Source organism: Mesocricetus auratus, unplaced genomic scaffold (genome assembly GCF_017639785.1).
Source record: "Mesocricetus auratus isolate SY011 unplaced genomic scaffold, BCM_Maur_2.0 Super-Scaffold_100001, whole genome shotgun sequence".
Taxonomy (NCBI): Eukaryota; Metazoa; Chordata; class Mammalia; order Rodentia; family Cricetidae; genus Mesocricetus; species Mesocricetus auratus.
In genome coordinates, this window is record NW_024429187.1 from 1,901,970 (window position 1) to 1,918,925 (window position 16,956).

At 36.5% G+C, this 16,956-nt stretch overlaps 1 protein-coding gene across 1 annotated transcript in view; it reads left to right on the forward strand.

Moving 5' to 3' along the window:
• The window catches only part of LOC101844292 (basic salivary proline-rich protein 2-like), a 34,120-nt gene continuing 17,164 nt past the window's right edge, over positions 1 to 16,956 (forward strand). The window contains exon 1 of the mRNA XM_040743697.1: positions 1 to 114. Within this exon, the coding sequence (XP_040599631.1) occupies positions 1 to 114 (114 nt within the window). The remainder of the gene's footprint in view (positions 115 to 16,956) is intronic.

Sequence of the window (16,956 nt, forward strand, 5' to 3'; positions counted from 1 at the left end):
ATGTGGCTGTTCCAGAAACCTCAGTTTGGGATGCTGCCCCAGATGGGGAAGACCGTGAAACAAGCAGGAGCAAACACAGCAGCTGTGGTGGCTTTTGGGGTAGTTGTTTCAGTGGTGAGTGGCGGGAATCATTCTGTGATGAGTAGTTAATCTCTAGGGCAGGAGCTTGCAAAGAGGTAGAGAATGGTGGCAGTGGCGGCACTGGTGTGGACTAGTTCAATGCGTGCAGGTCCTGTCTTGCACAAGTGGAAGACTCGGGTGCTGGGTTGAAGCCAGATATAGCACAGTGATAGGGGAGCCCACACGTGTTCGAAGTCGGCAGTGCAGGCAGCCTTTGGGCTGAGGAGGAGCAGCTGCTTCTGGGCATCACCGATGAGTTAGCTTCCAGAGCCCGGTTGCGATACCAGCTCCTGACACCAGATGTCACTGAAATATAAATTGCACGTTCTATAAAGGATATAGGTGACTATTTATTGTGGAAGGTACTTGCAAGAGAAACCTGCAACGCAGGTTGGTCTCAGTGACTTCTGAGACCCAACTGGAACCCTGAAAAGAGACCATGTCTCCCTTCTCCCAAACAAGCATGGTCAGCGTTTCAGGTACATAAGATCTCTCCCTACAATGTCCTTTGCCTTACAGTAGCTTTTCAGTTTCATGAGGTCCTACTTGTTAATTGTCAATCAATGACTGGTGTTCTATTCCAGAAGTTGTCTACTGTACCAATGTGTTGAAGGTAATCCCTCCCTTTCCTTTCTATCAGGTTCAGTGTAACTAGATTCATATTGAAGACTTTAATTCATTTTCCTAAGTTTTGCACATGGTGAAAAAATGTGGATCTCTTTGCATTATGCTACATGTTGATATCCAGGTATGCCAACACTATTTGTTGAAGATGTTTTCTTTTTTCAATTGCACAGTTTTTGCTTGTTTGTCAAAAATCAAGTGTCCATATATGTAAATATTTATGCCTGGGACTTCAATTAAATTTCATTGATCAACATGTCTGTTTTTATGGCAATAACATGCTGTTATAACTACTATAGCTCTGTCATAGAACTTGAGATCAGGAATGGTGATACTTCCAGCCATTTTTTATTGTTTTAGCTATCCTTAGATTTTTGTTTTTCCACATTACGGTGAACATTCTTCTATCAAGATCTGTGAAGATTTATGTTGGAAGTTTAATGATGATTATTTTGAATCTGCAAATTTTTTGTTGAGGTTGTCATTTTAGTATTTTCATCCTACTAATCTATGAACATGGAAGGTATTTTTATATTCTTATATCTTCTCCAATTTTCTTCTTCAAAGACTTCAAGTTATTGTCATACAGGCATTTCACTTGTATTATTAGAGTTCTTCAAGACATTTTATATTGCTTGTAAATTTTGTGAAGGTTGTTTTTTCCCTGATGTCTTTGTCAGCCCTTTTATTGTTTGCATATAAGAGGATTACTGAATTTTTGCATTAATTTTGTATTCAGGCACTTCTCTAAAATGTGTTTGTCAGCTATAAGATTTCTTTGGTGAATTTTTAGGGTTGCTTATGTATACGACCTTATCATTTACAAATAGCAATAGTTTGGCTTATGATTTTCCAATTTGTATCCTGTTGATCATGTTTGTTTGCCTTATTGCCTTAGCTGGAACATTGAGTACTATATTGATATGGACGGAGTGGACAGTCTTGTCTTGTTCTTGATTTTAATGTAATTACTTTGAATTTTCTCAATTTTTTCTTTTTGGTTTTTCGAGACAGGGTTTCTCTGTATTGTTTTGGAGGCTGTCCTGGAAATCACTCTGTAGACCAGGCTGGCCTCGAACTCACAGAGATCCGCCTGCCTCTGCCTCCCGAGTGCTGGGATTAAAGGCGTGCACCACCAACGCCTGGCTTGAATTTTTCTCAATTTAATTTGATATTGGCTGTTGACTTTCTGTTTACTGATTTTATTACAGTTATATTGCTTGTATCCATGATCTTTCCAGGATTTTTGTCATGAAAGAAGAAATAAAGTAACACTTCCAAGAATTCAAGGAAAATGAGTGTAGAAAGTACTCAAACTTTTGGGTCACAGTTAAAGCACTGATAAGAGGAAAGTTCATAGCACTAAGCTCCTTCATAAAGAATTTGGTGAAATTTCACACTAGCAACTTAAGAGCACACTTGAAATCTCTAGAAAAAATAAGTGAATACACAAAGAGGATTAGAAGGCAGGAAATAAATTGAGGGCTGAAATCAATAAGATGGAAACAAAGAGAGCACACAAAGAATCAATGAAACAAACAGTTAGTTTTTCAAAAAATCAACAAGATAGACAATACCTTATCCAAACAACCTGAAAGTCAGAGAAGATATCCAAATCATCAAAATGGGAAAGGAAAGGGGGAAATAACCACAGATACTGAGGGAATTCAGACAATTATTAGGTCATACTTCAAAACTTGTACTCCACAAAATTGGAAAAATCAAAAAGTAAACAAATTTCTTGATTGATACTGCATACCAAAATTAAACCAAAATCAAAATAACCTCTATGGAAATAGAGGCTTTTATTAAAAGTCTCCTAACAAAGAAAAGCTCAGGGCCAGATGATTTCATCATAGAATTCTCCCAGACTTGAGTGCTCCTCAGTTTATTTCTCAAAGTAGAAACAGAAGGAACATTTCCAGATTATTTTTGTGATGCCACTATTATTCTGATACTAAAATCATACAACGACTCAACAATGAATAAGAATTACAAACCATTTTCCTTCATGAATGCTGAATAAAATGCTGGCAACCAGAATCTAACAACACATCAAAAAGACCATTCACCATGATGAAGTGGGTTTCATTCCAGAAATGCAGGGATAGGTCAATGTGTAAAAATCTTTCCATGTAATCCACCATAGAAACAAATTGAAAGAAAAAATGCGCATGACCATCTCATTAGATGCTAAGAAAGCCTTTGAATATTTCAACTCTTATAAAGGGGCAGATTTAATTGTGGCTGTCTTAGAGCTTCAGAACTGTATTTCGTTATCATTGTGGTCACAAACATGGCAGCATGCAGTCACACATGGTGCTTGAGAGGTTGCTGAGAGTTGTACATCTAGATCAACAGGAAGCAGGAATAGAGAGAACCACTATACTTGGCTTTAACTTCTGAAACCCCTACCCCCAGTGACACACTACTTTCAACAAGGCCACACCTACTCCAACAAGGACACACATCCTAGTCCCTCTCAAGTACCATTACTCCATAATGAGTAAGCATTCAAATATATAAACCTATGGGAGTCATTGGTATTGAAACCACCTCAGAATCCATAAACATGTCAGTTCACTAAAAAATAAAAATTCTCTGCCACAGTGATATGTTATTCTATGTATCAGCATATTTTTCAAAAAATGAAGTTAGAAAGCTAAGAGCTGTATCTAATACGAGGAAACAAAAAGTAGAAAAAGAAAGAAAAAAATCTCTACATATGAGAAAAATCAATCATTTTTTGAGAAGTAAATCTATAAATTTTTGTTTTGTTAAAAAATACACATGAGATTCTCTGCTAAATAAAATTTATAATTATTCCACTACTTGAAGGAGGGAAATCCAAGAATGAAACTAGACATAAGAATAACAGGCATGCTTTATACGTAATCTCTGTTTGGCAGGAGATGCTTGACTGAAGTTCTTATCTGAAGCTCTGGCCAGGGTGTAATAAGAAGGTGCACCATTTCAGCTAGCTAGTCTGGAGTTGTCTAGAGCATTATAGTGCCAAACCAGTTTGAGGGTGGTGTTTATTAGCTCAAAGATATCAAGTCAAATCAAGTGGAATTGATGAGGTGGGGACCCATCTTCTTTCTGAAGAGCTCAAAGATTTCTGCTAGGAAAGTTTTGGTTCACTGTGGAGGACTTAAACTTTAATATCAGCATAGAAAGTTTAACTTTAATAGGTAATATACAGGGAAAGGTAACAATAAGGAGGAAATTAAGTATGAGGATAATTATGATTTTAGAGAAAACAGATTTAAGACAATAGTAGTCCTAGATTTTGGTTACACCAATGCCCCTTTGATATGTAACAGAAACTCTTCATTTTATTTTTAACAACATGTGTAAATTTGGAGAAGGAAGGCCAAGCCTATGATTGTACTGGGAAGTAAGAAAATATGAGTTTAGTATAAATATTTTACCACTCATCAGGTTGTTCTTTGTATGATGGTTCTTTCTTGATAGTTTAGTATAAATATTTTACCACTCAACAGGTTGTTCTTTGTATGATGGTTCTTTCTTGATAGTTTAGTATAAATATTTTACCACTCATCAGGTTGTCCTTTGTGTGATGGTTCTTTCTTGATAGTTTAGTATAAATATTTTACCACTCATCAGGTTGTTCTTTGTATGATGGTTCTTTCTTGATAGTTTAGTATAAATATTTTACCACTCATCAGGTTGTTCTTTGTATGATGGTTCTTTCTTGATAGTTTAGTATAAATATTTTACCACTCATCAGGTTGTTCTTTGTGTGATGGTTCTTTCTTGATAGGTTAGTATAAATATTTTACCACTCATCAGGTTGTTCTTTGTATGATGGTTCTTTCTTGATAGTTTAGTATAAATATTTTACCACTCATCAGGTTGTTCTTTGTATGATGGTTCATTCTTGATAGTTTAGTATAAATATTTTACCACTCATCAGGTTGTTCTTTGTATGATGGTTCTTTCTTGATAGTTTAGTATAAATATTTTACCACTCATCAGGTTGTCCTTTGTGTGATGGTTCTTTCTTGATAGTTTAGTATAAATATTTTACCACTCATCAGGTTGTTCTTTGTATGATGGTTCTTTCTTGATAGTTTAGTATAAATATTTTACCACTCATCAGGTTGTTCTTTGTATGATGGTTCTTTCTTGATAGCTATCCTCTCTTCTTTAGGTATCTACAGGTTTGGTGTCTTTTGGCTATTTGAAGATGAGATTTTTTTTCTGTTTTCCTGTAAAGACAAGAACAAAACTCTCCCCCTACCTTTGTGAGGGCTTCATACACTTAGTGGAATATACCATGATGGATGACTTATCATTTCTCCTCATCAAGAGGTTTCTCCTGTTCACAATGTGTCTTGATCAAATTTGATGGTATCCGAAGCTTTTCTTCTCTTGTAGAAACAAAGGCAAAACCCCTACATCAACGTAGCATATATCCTGGCTTCCATACCAAGGTCAATATATCCTTGAAGTATATACCGGCTGATTTAGTTCAGAAGATTTTCTATAGTCCAGTGTCTTTCTACGAATGTTTTTCCTTTCACAATAGCACTGGGAAAGTTTAATGTTAATAAAGGATTATGTAATCTATATTTGTAGGGTCTTTATTTGCCCTGCCTATTCATAGAGCATTTCTTTAAAATGTGATTAGATCTCTCAGCCATTGCTTTTCATATAGGATTGTGTGGTATACCAGCTATGTGCTTTATATTATAATATTTGAAAAAATGTTTCAATTTGCTGGAGCATTGTCAGTTTTTATTTGTGCAGGTAGATCAATAATAGCCATTACCTCTAATAGGTGTATAATAACAGAATGAGCCTTTTCAGCGCTCAGAGCAATGGCACATTAAAACCCTGAAATGTGTCTGTTGTATGGTACACATTTTTTAATTTTCTAAATTCTACAAAGTGAAACATCCATTTTGCTAGATTTCATTACCCGCTGATGTAGGAGTTTGGTTATAGAATGAACGCGTAGGAAATTTTTTTACTATTTCCTAAGCTTGTTGTCAAGTGATGGAAAATCCTTTTTTAAATCTTTGCTATTCACATGGTGTTTTTTATGAAATTCTGAGGCTGCCAACACATTTCCAATTAATAAATTATCAATTTCTTCATTTCCTTGTGATGGAGGACATGGCAGACCTATATGGGAGCTGATGTGTGTTATATTTATAGGATGACTCCCATTCCTGATTGTTTCTTCTAATTGAATGTATTGTGAAGTTAATTTTGTATCATCAATAATAAATTCTGCAGTCTCAATGTGTAAGACGACTCTCTTCGAATATTAAGAGTTGTAACTATGTTGAGAGGTTCTGTAAAATCTGTAAGTTCCATGAGAATGATATACAATTCTGCCTGTTATAGAGAGTTATAAGGGCTTTTAACTACTTTATTTATATTTCCTGATTCATATCCTGCCTTAACTGATTTGTTTACATGAGTGTAGAATGTAAGGACTCCAGAGATTGGTGTTTTTCTTACAATATGTGGAAGGATCCAAAACATTTTCTTCATGAACTTTATTCTTTAACTTTTGGGATAATTGTTGCTAATTGTTCCCCAAAAGTTACTGTAAGCCCCTTGCCAATATTCATTATTTTTCCATAAGGAGGACATTTCCTCATTAGTTAAAGGTACTATAATTTCTGCTGGGTCCCTTCCTGTCAGTTGACAAAGTCTTCATTTTTCTTTGAAAATCAAATCAGAAATCTTTTCTATATATGTTTTTAGTTTTTTATTCCATTTATGTGGTGCTTTACAATATTTACTCCACAACAATGAATGTGTTTATGGTTCATATCTAATAGTAGAGGAATGGTAATCTGGATATTACATTGCTGCAATGGATCACAACCCTGTAGACTTATTGTTATATCAGCCACATATGCTCTCAGTCTTCCTCTTTGTCCTTCTGGACCCATTCATTATACCCATCATGTGCTTTGTTTTACTTGAAATAGGGTTCTGATCACTAATAATAGAACATTTACCTACTGCAGGGGCCATATTGGCAGCCAAGATTTTTGAGTTATAAAGGTCACCTCAAATCCCATGTCAAAGAGGCCCTGAATCATTCTGTTATTTATTTGTACTCTTAATTTAGGTTGTTTATCATTTATAGAAGTTTGCCAAAATATATGATTTTTTTATTGTTGTTTTCTCAATGTATGTTTGATTCGTCCTCCATAGCTAATCTACCATCCAGAGTGGTATGATTATTTACAATAGGCACTAGATTTTTCTAATTGTCCTGGGGAGAATTGTCCTCCACAGGGACTGGGATTGACTGAATCACTTTTGACATGGGGATCTTTGAGATGCCCCCCACGGAGTTTCCCAATGGTAAAGGGTTTCCTTGCTTGTCCCTGATCACTCTATATTCATTGGTACAGTGACGGCTTTTGCCACATCTTCTGCATAATCCAAAAGGTTGAGGCTTTCTGTTTGATTCATTCTGAGAAGAAGCACTATTTCTATGAAAACCTTTTCTACAATTTTTTCTTACATTTCCTATTCTATCACAATTAAAACATCTATTATTTTGATATCTTTTCAAACCTTTGGAGATTGCTTCTTCTACCCAAGCTTCAATGTCCCCACAGTTAAGATATCTGTTATGTTCAAATCTTTTCAAACCATTGGAGATTGCTTCTCCTACACAAGCTTCAGTGATATAATTGCTACATCAGTTGTGTGCAGAATCTATTCATCCAGTGGTGCTGATCTGATCTTCAAGGGCCAAATCATCTTTTTGTATTGTGGATTCTCATTCTCATAAGCTAAAGATTCTATGAATATTTGCCTAACTTCTGGATCTGCTACCCCTATTTGTTCTTCTTTAGACAGTTCTTGCAAAAATGTACTATGTGTTCCCTCAGTTCTTACAACACCTTGGTATAGGGTTCAATTCTCTCCCCTTGTTCATGAAACTTATCCCAACCATGCAAAGCTGCTGTATGATATAATCACAAGTTGTGTTCATAATATGCAGAATGAGTGTCTGCATCAGCATAAAGACCCTCACCAAGGAGCTTTATAACTTTACTTTAAGCTTTTAAGTTCAAAAACTTTAGCTTCTTCTCTCCATAAAACCTTCATTCAATTTGAGATGAATTTTCAAAGACAGATGATATTGCCTCCAATCCTTAGATGTCTTCCTATTACTACTATTTGACAATGACTCCACTAATTGCCTCATGTATGGTTAGTACATGCCATAAGAGACTACTGCTTCCTTTATGCCCTTTAAATCATTCATACAAATTGGTTCCCACTGGCATTCAACAAAATATGTTGGGTGTTTTTTTTCTTTGCTGGTATTTTAGTAACAGCCATGGGGAAAATCATAGGAGATGACATAATGACCTTAGGTAGGTCTTCCCTGATTCTGAAAGATGCAGATAATAGTCAATCCTTTTCATGCCCTATTATTTTTATCTCTGCTTCTGATATATTAGATTGAAGGCATTCTAAGGCCTGTAATCTATTTACAATTGTTTCTTTTAGTGTTTGAACTTCCTGGACCATATAAGTTTATAAAGATTTCATTGACTCAGTCAATTTCTTATTCTCTTTATTAATATATGACTCTACACAGTTAATATTCTAATCCTCAGATATTACCTGAGTGGCATGTAAACTGCCTTCCAGAAACAATGTTCGATCTGCTAGCTTGTTATTAGTCTCAGACATGGAGCAAATTTTTCCTGTAGTTCAATCTTATGTTCAATTCTTTTTGTATTTTATTTGTGGAATCATCAAGCGTGGAACATTTTTTTCTGTTAGTATTTCAATGTTATGTTCCATTTTTCTATTTTGTATGTTGAATCATTATACATGGAACAAATATTTTCTGTTAGTTGGTCATTTTTGTGGTCCATATTTTGCATTGTGCTTGTCAGATCTCCATTGCCATTTTCAATATTCTGGATCTTTTTTTTTCTAAATTCTCATTATACATCTGTAAAATCTGTATGGTTTCTATAAATTCCTTATTCTTTGCTCTATTCTCAAACCATTTCTTTAAGGATATTATATGGATTATGGAACTAATTGCCATCATTAAGAATAAGTGTAGTCCAGGTAGGTCATAATCTACTTCTAAAATTCTATCCATATAAGAAACAAAAAGCTTCCTAACATTTTGGATTGTAAGATTGTCCACCATTTGTATGGAGCAGTTAATTTTATTTATTATTATTAGCTTAAAATACAAAGAATGGAGTAATTGCCTTCAGTGACATCCTTATCCTAGAACATTGGTGTTCCCTTTAAACTTATAGATCTCAACTACATGTAGTAACTATTTGTGGCCAGAAGGTGGCAGAGGTGTACCGCCAAGTAGAGTCAGACAACAGGATGCTCTTTTTGGCTTGAAGTGTTTCTCATTTGCTAGATTCTGTGAATTCTAAACAAAACTTTTGGCAAACTCAAATTTTGTCAGAAAAAGAAAAATGTGAAGCTTGCAAAAATAGCAGGGAGCTACAGAGGAAGCATGTTCCCAACAATTCAGCAGTGAGTACAGTGGCTGCTATATAGCAGATTGCAGTAGCAATGAAAGCAAAGCTTAAACTGCTGAGGCTATGCTGTTACCACTGGCAGGGAAGCCTATGTGGCTGCCAAACTGGCCCCTGGGAGCTCACATACCAGTGGGGAGCAGGAGAGCAGGGCAGGGAGCAGGGGAGTGGGCGGGGTCAAGGCAGGAATAAGGAACCTGCAGCACAGACCAGCAATGGGCAAATTGCCCACTCCCCACTAGCTGCAGCATGTTCCAGTGGGCTAGTCAACCAACCCTGCCTGTGTTCGGGTTTGGAGGTGGGGCGCCAGATACTAATGCATAGATCAAGATTCAAGGGACTCAGCTCAGTATAGGTTAATATAATTTTATTTGGGAAGATGTCATTTGCACAAGAAGCAAACGGCTGTCGGAAGTTCCCTCTCCAAGGATCCACACCAGGATGCTCTCACTGACCCAACTGGAAGCCAGAGAAAGTCCACCTGTGCACCAACCCTAGACCTAAACCCACTCTCTGTTGTGTCTGCACCTGTGACAACACCCAAACAGGCGTGGTCAGTGCTACAGTTGTGGACAGGGTGGATATATCACTACAATCAGTTTAAATGCTGATTCTTAACATCAGAAAATATTGCACACAAGAAGATACTGGCTGAAATAGTAATGTCTTATTTTAAGAATATTATCTTTAAAAACGTATAGATTTGAAAACCAAGATGCTTATGATGTATTTCATACACACAGTGTCTTATGATTTGTGTTTTCCTAAATTAAATACTTAAGTGTCTAATTATATTTATCAAAATTGACATAATAGAGATTTAAACATTTTGTAATTTCATGGGTTTACCTTTAACATTTGATAACATCAATATCGTTTCATTGTTAACTATGATTTTTCTAACTCACATATTTGTTAAATATTTATTTCTTTTATTTTATACATAGGAGTATTCGACTGAATGCATATGAGCACCACATGCATGTAGTGTCTGCAGAGACTGAAATAGGGCAACAGATTCCATGGAACTGGACTTACAAGCAGTTTTACTCTGCTGTGTGGATGCTAGGATCCAAGCCTGTATTCTCTGCAAGAATAGCAAGTATGCTTAAACATATTCAAAACCATAACACAACATGTGTTAAAATTTTGATAACATTTTCCTGAAATGAGGTAATAATTGTTACTATACTCAAGTTAGCAATGAGAAGTGTCCTAAGGCTATTGTATTATCACAAGAATTTCTCTTTGTCATATATATGTGTGTGTGTGTGTGTGTGTGTGTGTGTGTGTAGAGAGAAAGAGAGAGAGAGAGATTTATTTATCTAAGTTGAACTATTTATGCCAAATGTGTCAAATTTGTTGGAGTAAAAGGAAATGATGCTTAGAAAGAGTGGGTTTTTTCTATAAATTGTGTGGTTACTAAGAACTTGTTTTACCAAGTTATGGCATTATTACCTTCATTTATTTGCAAATTTACTGGAGTCCCAGGCAAGAAAAAAATTGGAGGCCTCAAAATCTTTTTTGATGGACTTCAAGTATTTTTTCTTCAGAATCTATCATCTTGCCTAATTTATGGAATCTATGTAGTTTTAATACAAAATATTGGGTATAGTTTGGAAGACAACATGTAAAGATGAAGGAGGAAATAGGGTAGTGTATCTAAGTAAAATAATGTAGAAAACACAATAATAATTTAAGAAAATAAAATAATTATATTTGAAAATATTAAGAATGTCTACTTCTAGACTTTCTTCACAATTATTTTGTATTTTCTTTTTCTCTAAAACAGTAAGAATATCAGTTGAAGATTTAAGATATACACAAAATATGTACTTTTATGCATATATACCAGACACAAATACACACACACACACACACACACACACACACACACAGTATTTGCCTTAGAAAATAGTCAATTGCTTATATGATGGATTTTTTTCATCTGACAGCTGGATTGTACACATGGGAAGATACAAAGGTAGAAGCATCCATGACACAGGGTCCTGGGTGCCAGTAAATTGTGTCTAGAGTATTCAAATTCCAGGCTAATTTACACCCATAAATACAGAAGAATCAGAAATTAGATGCTTGTGATTTTATTGGTATTAAGAAGATAAATTATGGCTACATTATTTCAGTTGCATAATCTTCTTATTCATTTTCAGAAACAAACACAAAATGAAGTTATACTAAGATGAAGTTTATCTTTCCTAACATCTATAAAAATCCTGTAGATAGAAGTCCATGTCTTTTTTTCTCTTCCTCTATGGTTTGTCCCTTCCCTTTCAGGTTCCCTTTACTCATTCTTGTTACCCTCCTAGCCCATAATGCAGTCTGAACCATAGCTGGTAAAATGAAGAAAATATATTTTATTGGTTATATGGCTTTAGCATGAAAACATTCCATCTTAAACTAGTTATTATGACACATGCCTATAGTCACAGCACTTGAGGACTAGAGGTATGATGATCAGGAATTCAAGGGCATACTTGGTCTTATAGCAAGTCTGAAGGTAGACTATATGAACCCTGTCTCAGAAACTCATTACCAATTGTAAGATATACTTAGAAAGAGGGTTTCTATGACACACTCTATACTAGGGAAACACAGAAGCCAGCTTGAAAGTTTACTAACAAGATACTAGCTAATCAATGCCAACAGAGGCACAGATTGTAATGGGTCACTAATGTAAAAACCAAACCACCAAAACTATCAGCACACATATGCTGTCTCTGTGAAATATTGCAGATGTTTTAAAATAAAATTTGAATTAATATAAGTGTAATATGCAGTTGTGAAAATAATAGAAAATATCTGTGTGTGTTGCTAATGGGATGTTGAAAGAATGAGTGATAGCCTTTAATGATGGGGGTGAAGAGGGATGATGACATATACTTACAAGGGTTAGGTTGACACTTTGATTTCTGTTTTTTGTGCATATGCTGATATGAATACATTACAAAAATACAGATAACATTTAATAGCACTAAATTAACATCCTGTGTACCAGAGATACAATGAATGATCAGGAAGACTGATGTTGGCTGTTGGCATGTTCAAGGAGGCAGCGGAATTTACAGAGAATATTGTATTTTTGCACAGAAAAATAGACAATCATATTGTTAAGCATGTATAGATGTTGTTCCTTACACGCACAATACGTTGAAGACTATATAAAACAAAAATTATCTTCCTATACCACTGCAGAATATCCAAATAATAATACTGTAACAATAGAATATCCAAATAATAGTAATAATAATAGTAATGAGAACCCAATGTAAGCAATATAAATGTGTTTAAAGTTGAATTAGTATAGCTTGTGTTGGTAAAACTATAGGAATTATGATGTTTCATGAGGAGTAAATACAAATCCTACCTGACAATGTACCTTTGATTACTGAGGATACTGGCCCTGGGAAGGTCCCTGTGGTATACCTCCTTGTTGGGGTGGGCCTTTCTGGTTTCCGGACTGAGGGCCTTGGTTTTGCTGTGAGCCTCCTTGTGGGGGGTGGGTCCTGCTGCTTTCCAAGATGAGGACCTTGGTTCTGCAGAGGGCCTCCTTGTTGGGGTGGGCCTTGATGGTTTCCAGGTTGAGGGCCTTGGTTCTGTTGAGGGCCTCCTTGTTGGGATGGTTCTTGATGGTTTCTAGGTTGAGGGCCTTGATTCTGCTGTGGGCCTCCCTGTGGGGTTGGGCCTTGCTCGGATGGACCTTCCTGGGAGCCCAAAACTTTGGTTGGCCAGGAGTCCTTGGGGGAATCCTGAAATAGATGGTGTTTGATTATGGCTCTGGTATGCAGTCTGAAGTACACTATGAATACATCACTAGAAGACATACGTTTAGTGATGAAACAAATGCCTTCTTACCTTTTATTAACAATTCAGTGGCTATTACATAGTTCCTCTTACTCATTTGCCAATCACCCTCATAATCATTCTCACCTAGTTTTTATGGAAATTCTCTCTTAATTCATATATTGATGGTAGCAAACATTGTATCTTGATGCTTGCAACTACCCTTTGACGTCTCAGACAACCAGTTTTCTAGGCATTGTCTCCATGGACAAGAGAGAAGCAAAGGGATAGGATTTTCAAATTAATTATTTGAGTATCCTACCCAGAAATGGACTTACATCCTTTCTTTCTTCTGTCCCACATTCACTGAAGCAAGATGACTATTATCCACTGACTAATGCAGTACAGGATCTTCACTGCTAGACTACCAGCTGTGAGCCTTCCTGTTTACACACAGGCAAGAGAATCTGCAAATCCCACCCTTCCTTACCATCATTTAGTTCAAACACTCCATCAACTCTATTGCACGCAACAGCATCCAAGTCCTCAGTGTGGAATGAGGATTCAAATGCCCTACCTTTGCTGTGTTTCTACAACCCTGCCTTTCTGCTCATCCTCTTCTCTCTCTGCATCTTCTAGGAAGGACGTGTGATCTGTTTCCCACAAGCAAATTCACTGAACAAACAACCATGTTTCTTACCTTCACTGAAGTGTTGAACAGAGCTCAGGGCCAGCCAGGTCGCTGTGAAAAAAGAACAACCAGCATCTTGGAGAGGCTCTGAAGTTTCGTCCAAGTCTGTGCTTCCTGCAGTGGGGTAGCTGCCTTTATAAGACACAGCACAAGAATGGTGCCTTTGATCCCCATCCTGGGTGACCTCATATTTGAAAAAGTAGCATATACTGCATCCTTGACTCCTCTTCAGGACTTTTGCTAGGTAGCATAACATGAGGCCCTGGCAGTGCCACTTGGACTAAGAGTTGTTGAAGTATAACTATGATGTTTTGCCATTACATGAATTTTGTTGTAGCTGAAAGGCAGTTTATATACATGCTTGTTGTATTTTTGCAAGCATGAAGATTCCTCATATTTAGCTCATTTTCTTTCACAGGCCATCATTAATGCTGTAACTATGGGTGTGATAACTATGTCATTCCTGTTTGGATAACATACAATCACTGCAACCTCATTCATGTCCACAGAAACTGCTCATATTTCCTAATTTGTTATTTCCAAATGGAGATACTTAGAGCTTTATACTCCATAAAGCATTCTATTCCTCGGGTGTGAGTGTTTGAATGGATAAGTGTGTGTGTGTGTTTATGTGTGTCTGTGTGTGTATGTATGTGTGTTTGTGTGTAAGTTTGTGTGTGTTTGAATGGATATGTGTATGTATGTGTGTATGTGTGCTTATGTGTTTGCGCATGTGTGTGTTTGTGTGTTTGTGTGTGTGTTTTGGTGTGTATATGTGTGTATTTTTGTGTGTGTATATGTTTGTGTGTTTGTGTGTGTGTGTTTGTATGTTTGTCTGTGTGTATGCTTGTGTGTGTTTGTGTATGTTTCTGTGTGTGTGCATTTCTTTACATACATGATAAAGCACAGAGGGAGACTAACTTTTGCTCTTGGTACTCACATGTAACTTTCCACTTCATATATAGGATTAGATAACTCATTTGCCTGAAACTATCTTGTTGAGATTGTAGTTGGTTTGTAAGCTTGCAGAGACACAGGTGTCTCCAACTCCCAAATCATAATTGCTGTGATTTTAGCAGTCTGTCCTGACACTTGGCTTTTCCCTTGCATTTAGGGGAACCAGAACTTGGTTTCTCATGGTGAGGAGAAAAGTTCTTCAGTGACTAAGCCATCTCCCTAGCTTCCAAATATTATAACCTTGTTAACAAAATTGCTGTGAGATTTCTACAACACTTAAGACAAATACACAATTTGTTAACAAGCTCATGCTATTTCATGTTTATGAAATGTCCACAGGCAAATCCATTTCCAGAACACTCCATGAAACTGAGCTTATACCTTTTAACTTTTAAGAAATGTTTTCAGTCAGTGCCAGTAACCAATGATTAGACATCATTACACAATAGAATTAAGCAATTGGCTATCAACTGCAAATTTAAATCGCGTTACATTTATGTTCTCACTTGTAGTCTGATCATATTCTGTCTTCATAGACTGATCTTCAACAAAGAATAATTTCTCTGCTACATGTTGATACCAATTCATTTCCAACCTCTGTCTTAACCCGAACTGCTGTTATGAGAAGTTGTTGGACATTTTTTGCCATATCTTTTCTTACTGTGCCACCAACTTTATTTTCCAGACATTACAGGATGATTTCTACAACTCCCCAAATCATTATCATTTCTATTCTTCAGTGTGTTGTTTTGCTTGATAACAAACTGCCTCCACATTTCTGGCCAGCTGTCGTAGTTTGCTCCCTTTTACTGAGTGTTTATTTGTCATATATGCAAATAGGCAGTTCATATAATTCACATAAGACAGAGGTTTATTAGCTTAGGCAGCTGGTATTTTCACAACTCACTCATTTGAAACTTATGATATTGCTCATTTAAATACAAAATTAGTTTCAGTTTTTGTGAATTATTTTGTTTTGTTATGGTGATGGGCTATGAGAACAGAAATTCAAAGCCAAACTCATTCCTGACTGCAGATAACTGTGTACTCAGATATACACATATACACATGCATATGTGTATATCTGATATTTGTCCTTTCTGAGATTTCAGGAAAGCTTTCTCAGTATGGGTTTTGCCAGGCCGAGTAGTCTTGCAAGGGAATATATTAGGATTTGGCAACTCTCCCTTGCTTTATGGAAATCTGATTAGCTATTGGTATTTTGCTTGATTGGGTGTAGGGTTATTTTCTTGGTCCTGGAGGTTCCTTCAGTTTATTTCCAGAACTGTCTCTGATTCTTGAGACAATGTGTGGGCAAAGTACAGGATACGAGTCACCCACATACTTAGTTGCAGTTAACCTTCATATAAGATAGAAGGAGCAGAAGGAGGAGCATGCTTACCTGTGAGTGGGTATTAAATTGACATCTAGAGATAAGTCATTTTGCCCTATACTAATTCTACTACATATCACATTGTTAGTGCTATTTTCCTGAGCTTCTTCAATGTCAGCAAATTGTGAAAGAGATTAATGTATCACAAAAGAAAATATCAGTTATGAACAGAGGTGATAAAGAATACCTATGACCAAAAACCATCAACTAAGTGAGACTCCGTGAAGCCATGAGTTGGCCTTCAGCAAGTCTCAAGGTCATTGCTGTGTGAGGAAGCTCTTCGGCATTCACCAGGCTTATATTATGGGCCCAACAAGTAATATACATCTGATAGCTCTTGTTTTCCAATGACTCCCATAATAATTTACAGTCCAGGCCAGCAGACACAATAGGTTTGGAGACTACAAGGCCAACAGAAAGGTGGGAGATATATGAACACTTTCTCCTTGCATTCCAGTGGTTGGCCATGATGACATGTTCTGTGTGCACAATCTTCAGTAGTGCTTCCCGGTGGACCCATATGTTCCCTATTTCTTTTGTTAATTTTTTAAAACAGTTTTGGTAAACTTAATATCCAAGCACTGCTTTTTATATAATTTCTGTACGTTCTTTATGTATAGGAATACAAGTCAGGTCTTGTCTCTGTAGCCCCAGACCCCATGCTAACACCAGCACACTAAAACAGGTCCTAGATGACTTTGTCCTCTGCTATCAGAGGCTCTGCTTCCTGAAGCCAGGTTACTGGAGGCAAGGCAGCTTGCAGTGAATCAGGCTGTGTTCGCTCCAGCATTCATCAAAGATTTTGTTTTTGTTTTTTACCAGCAGCTAATTCCCAAATAAAC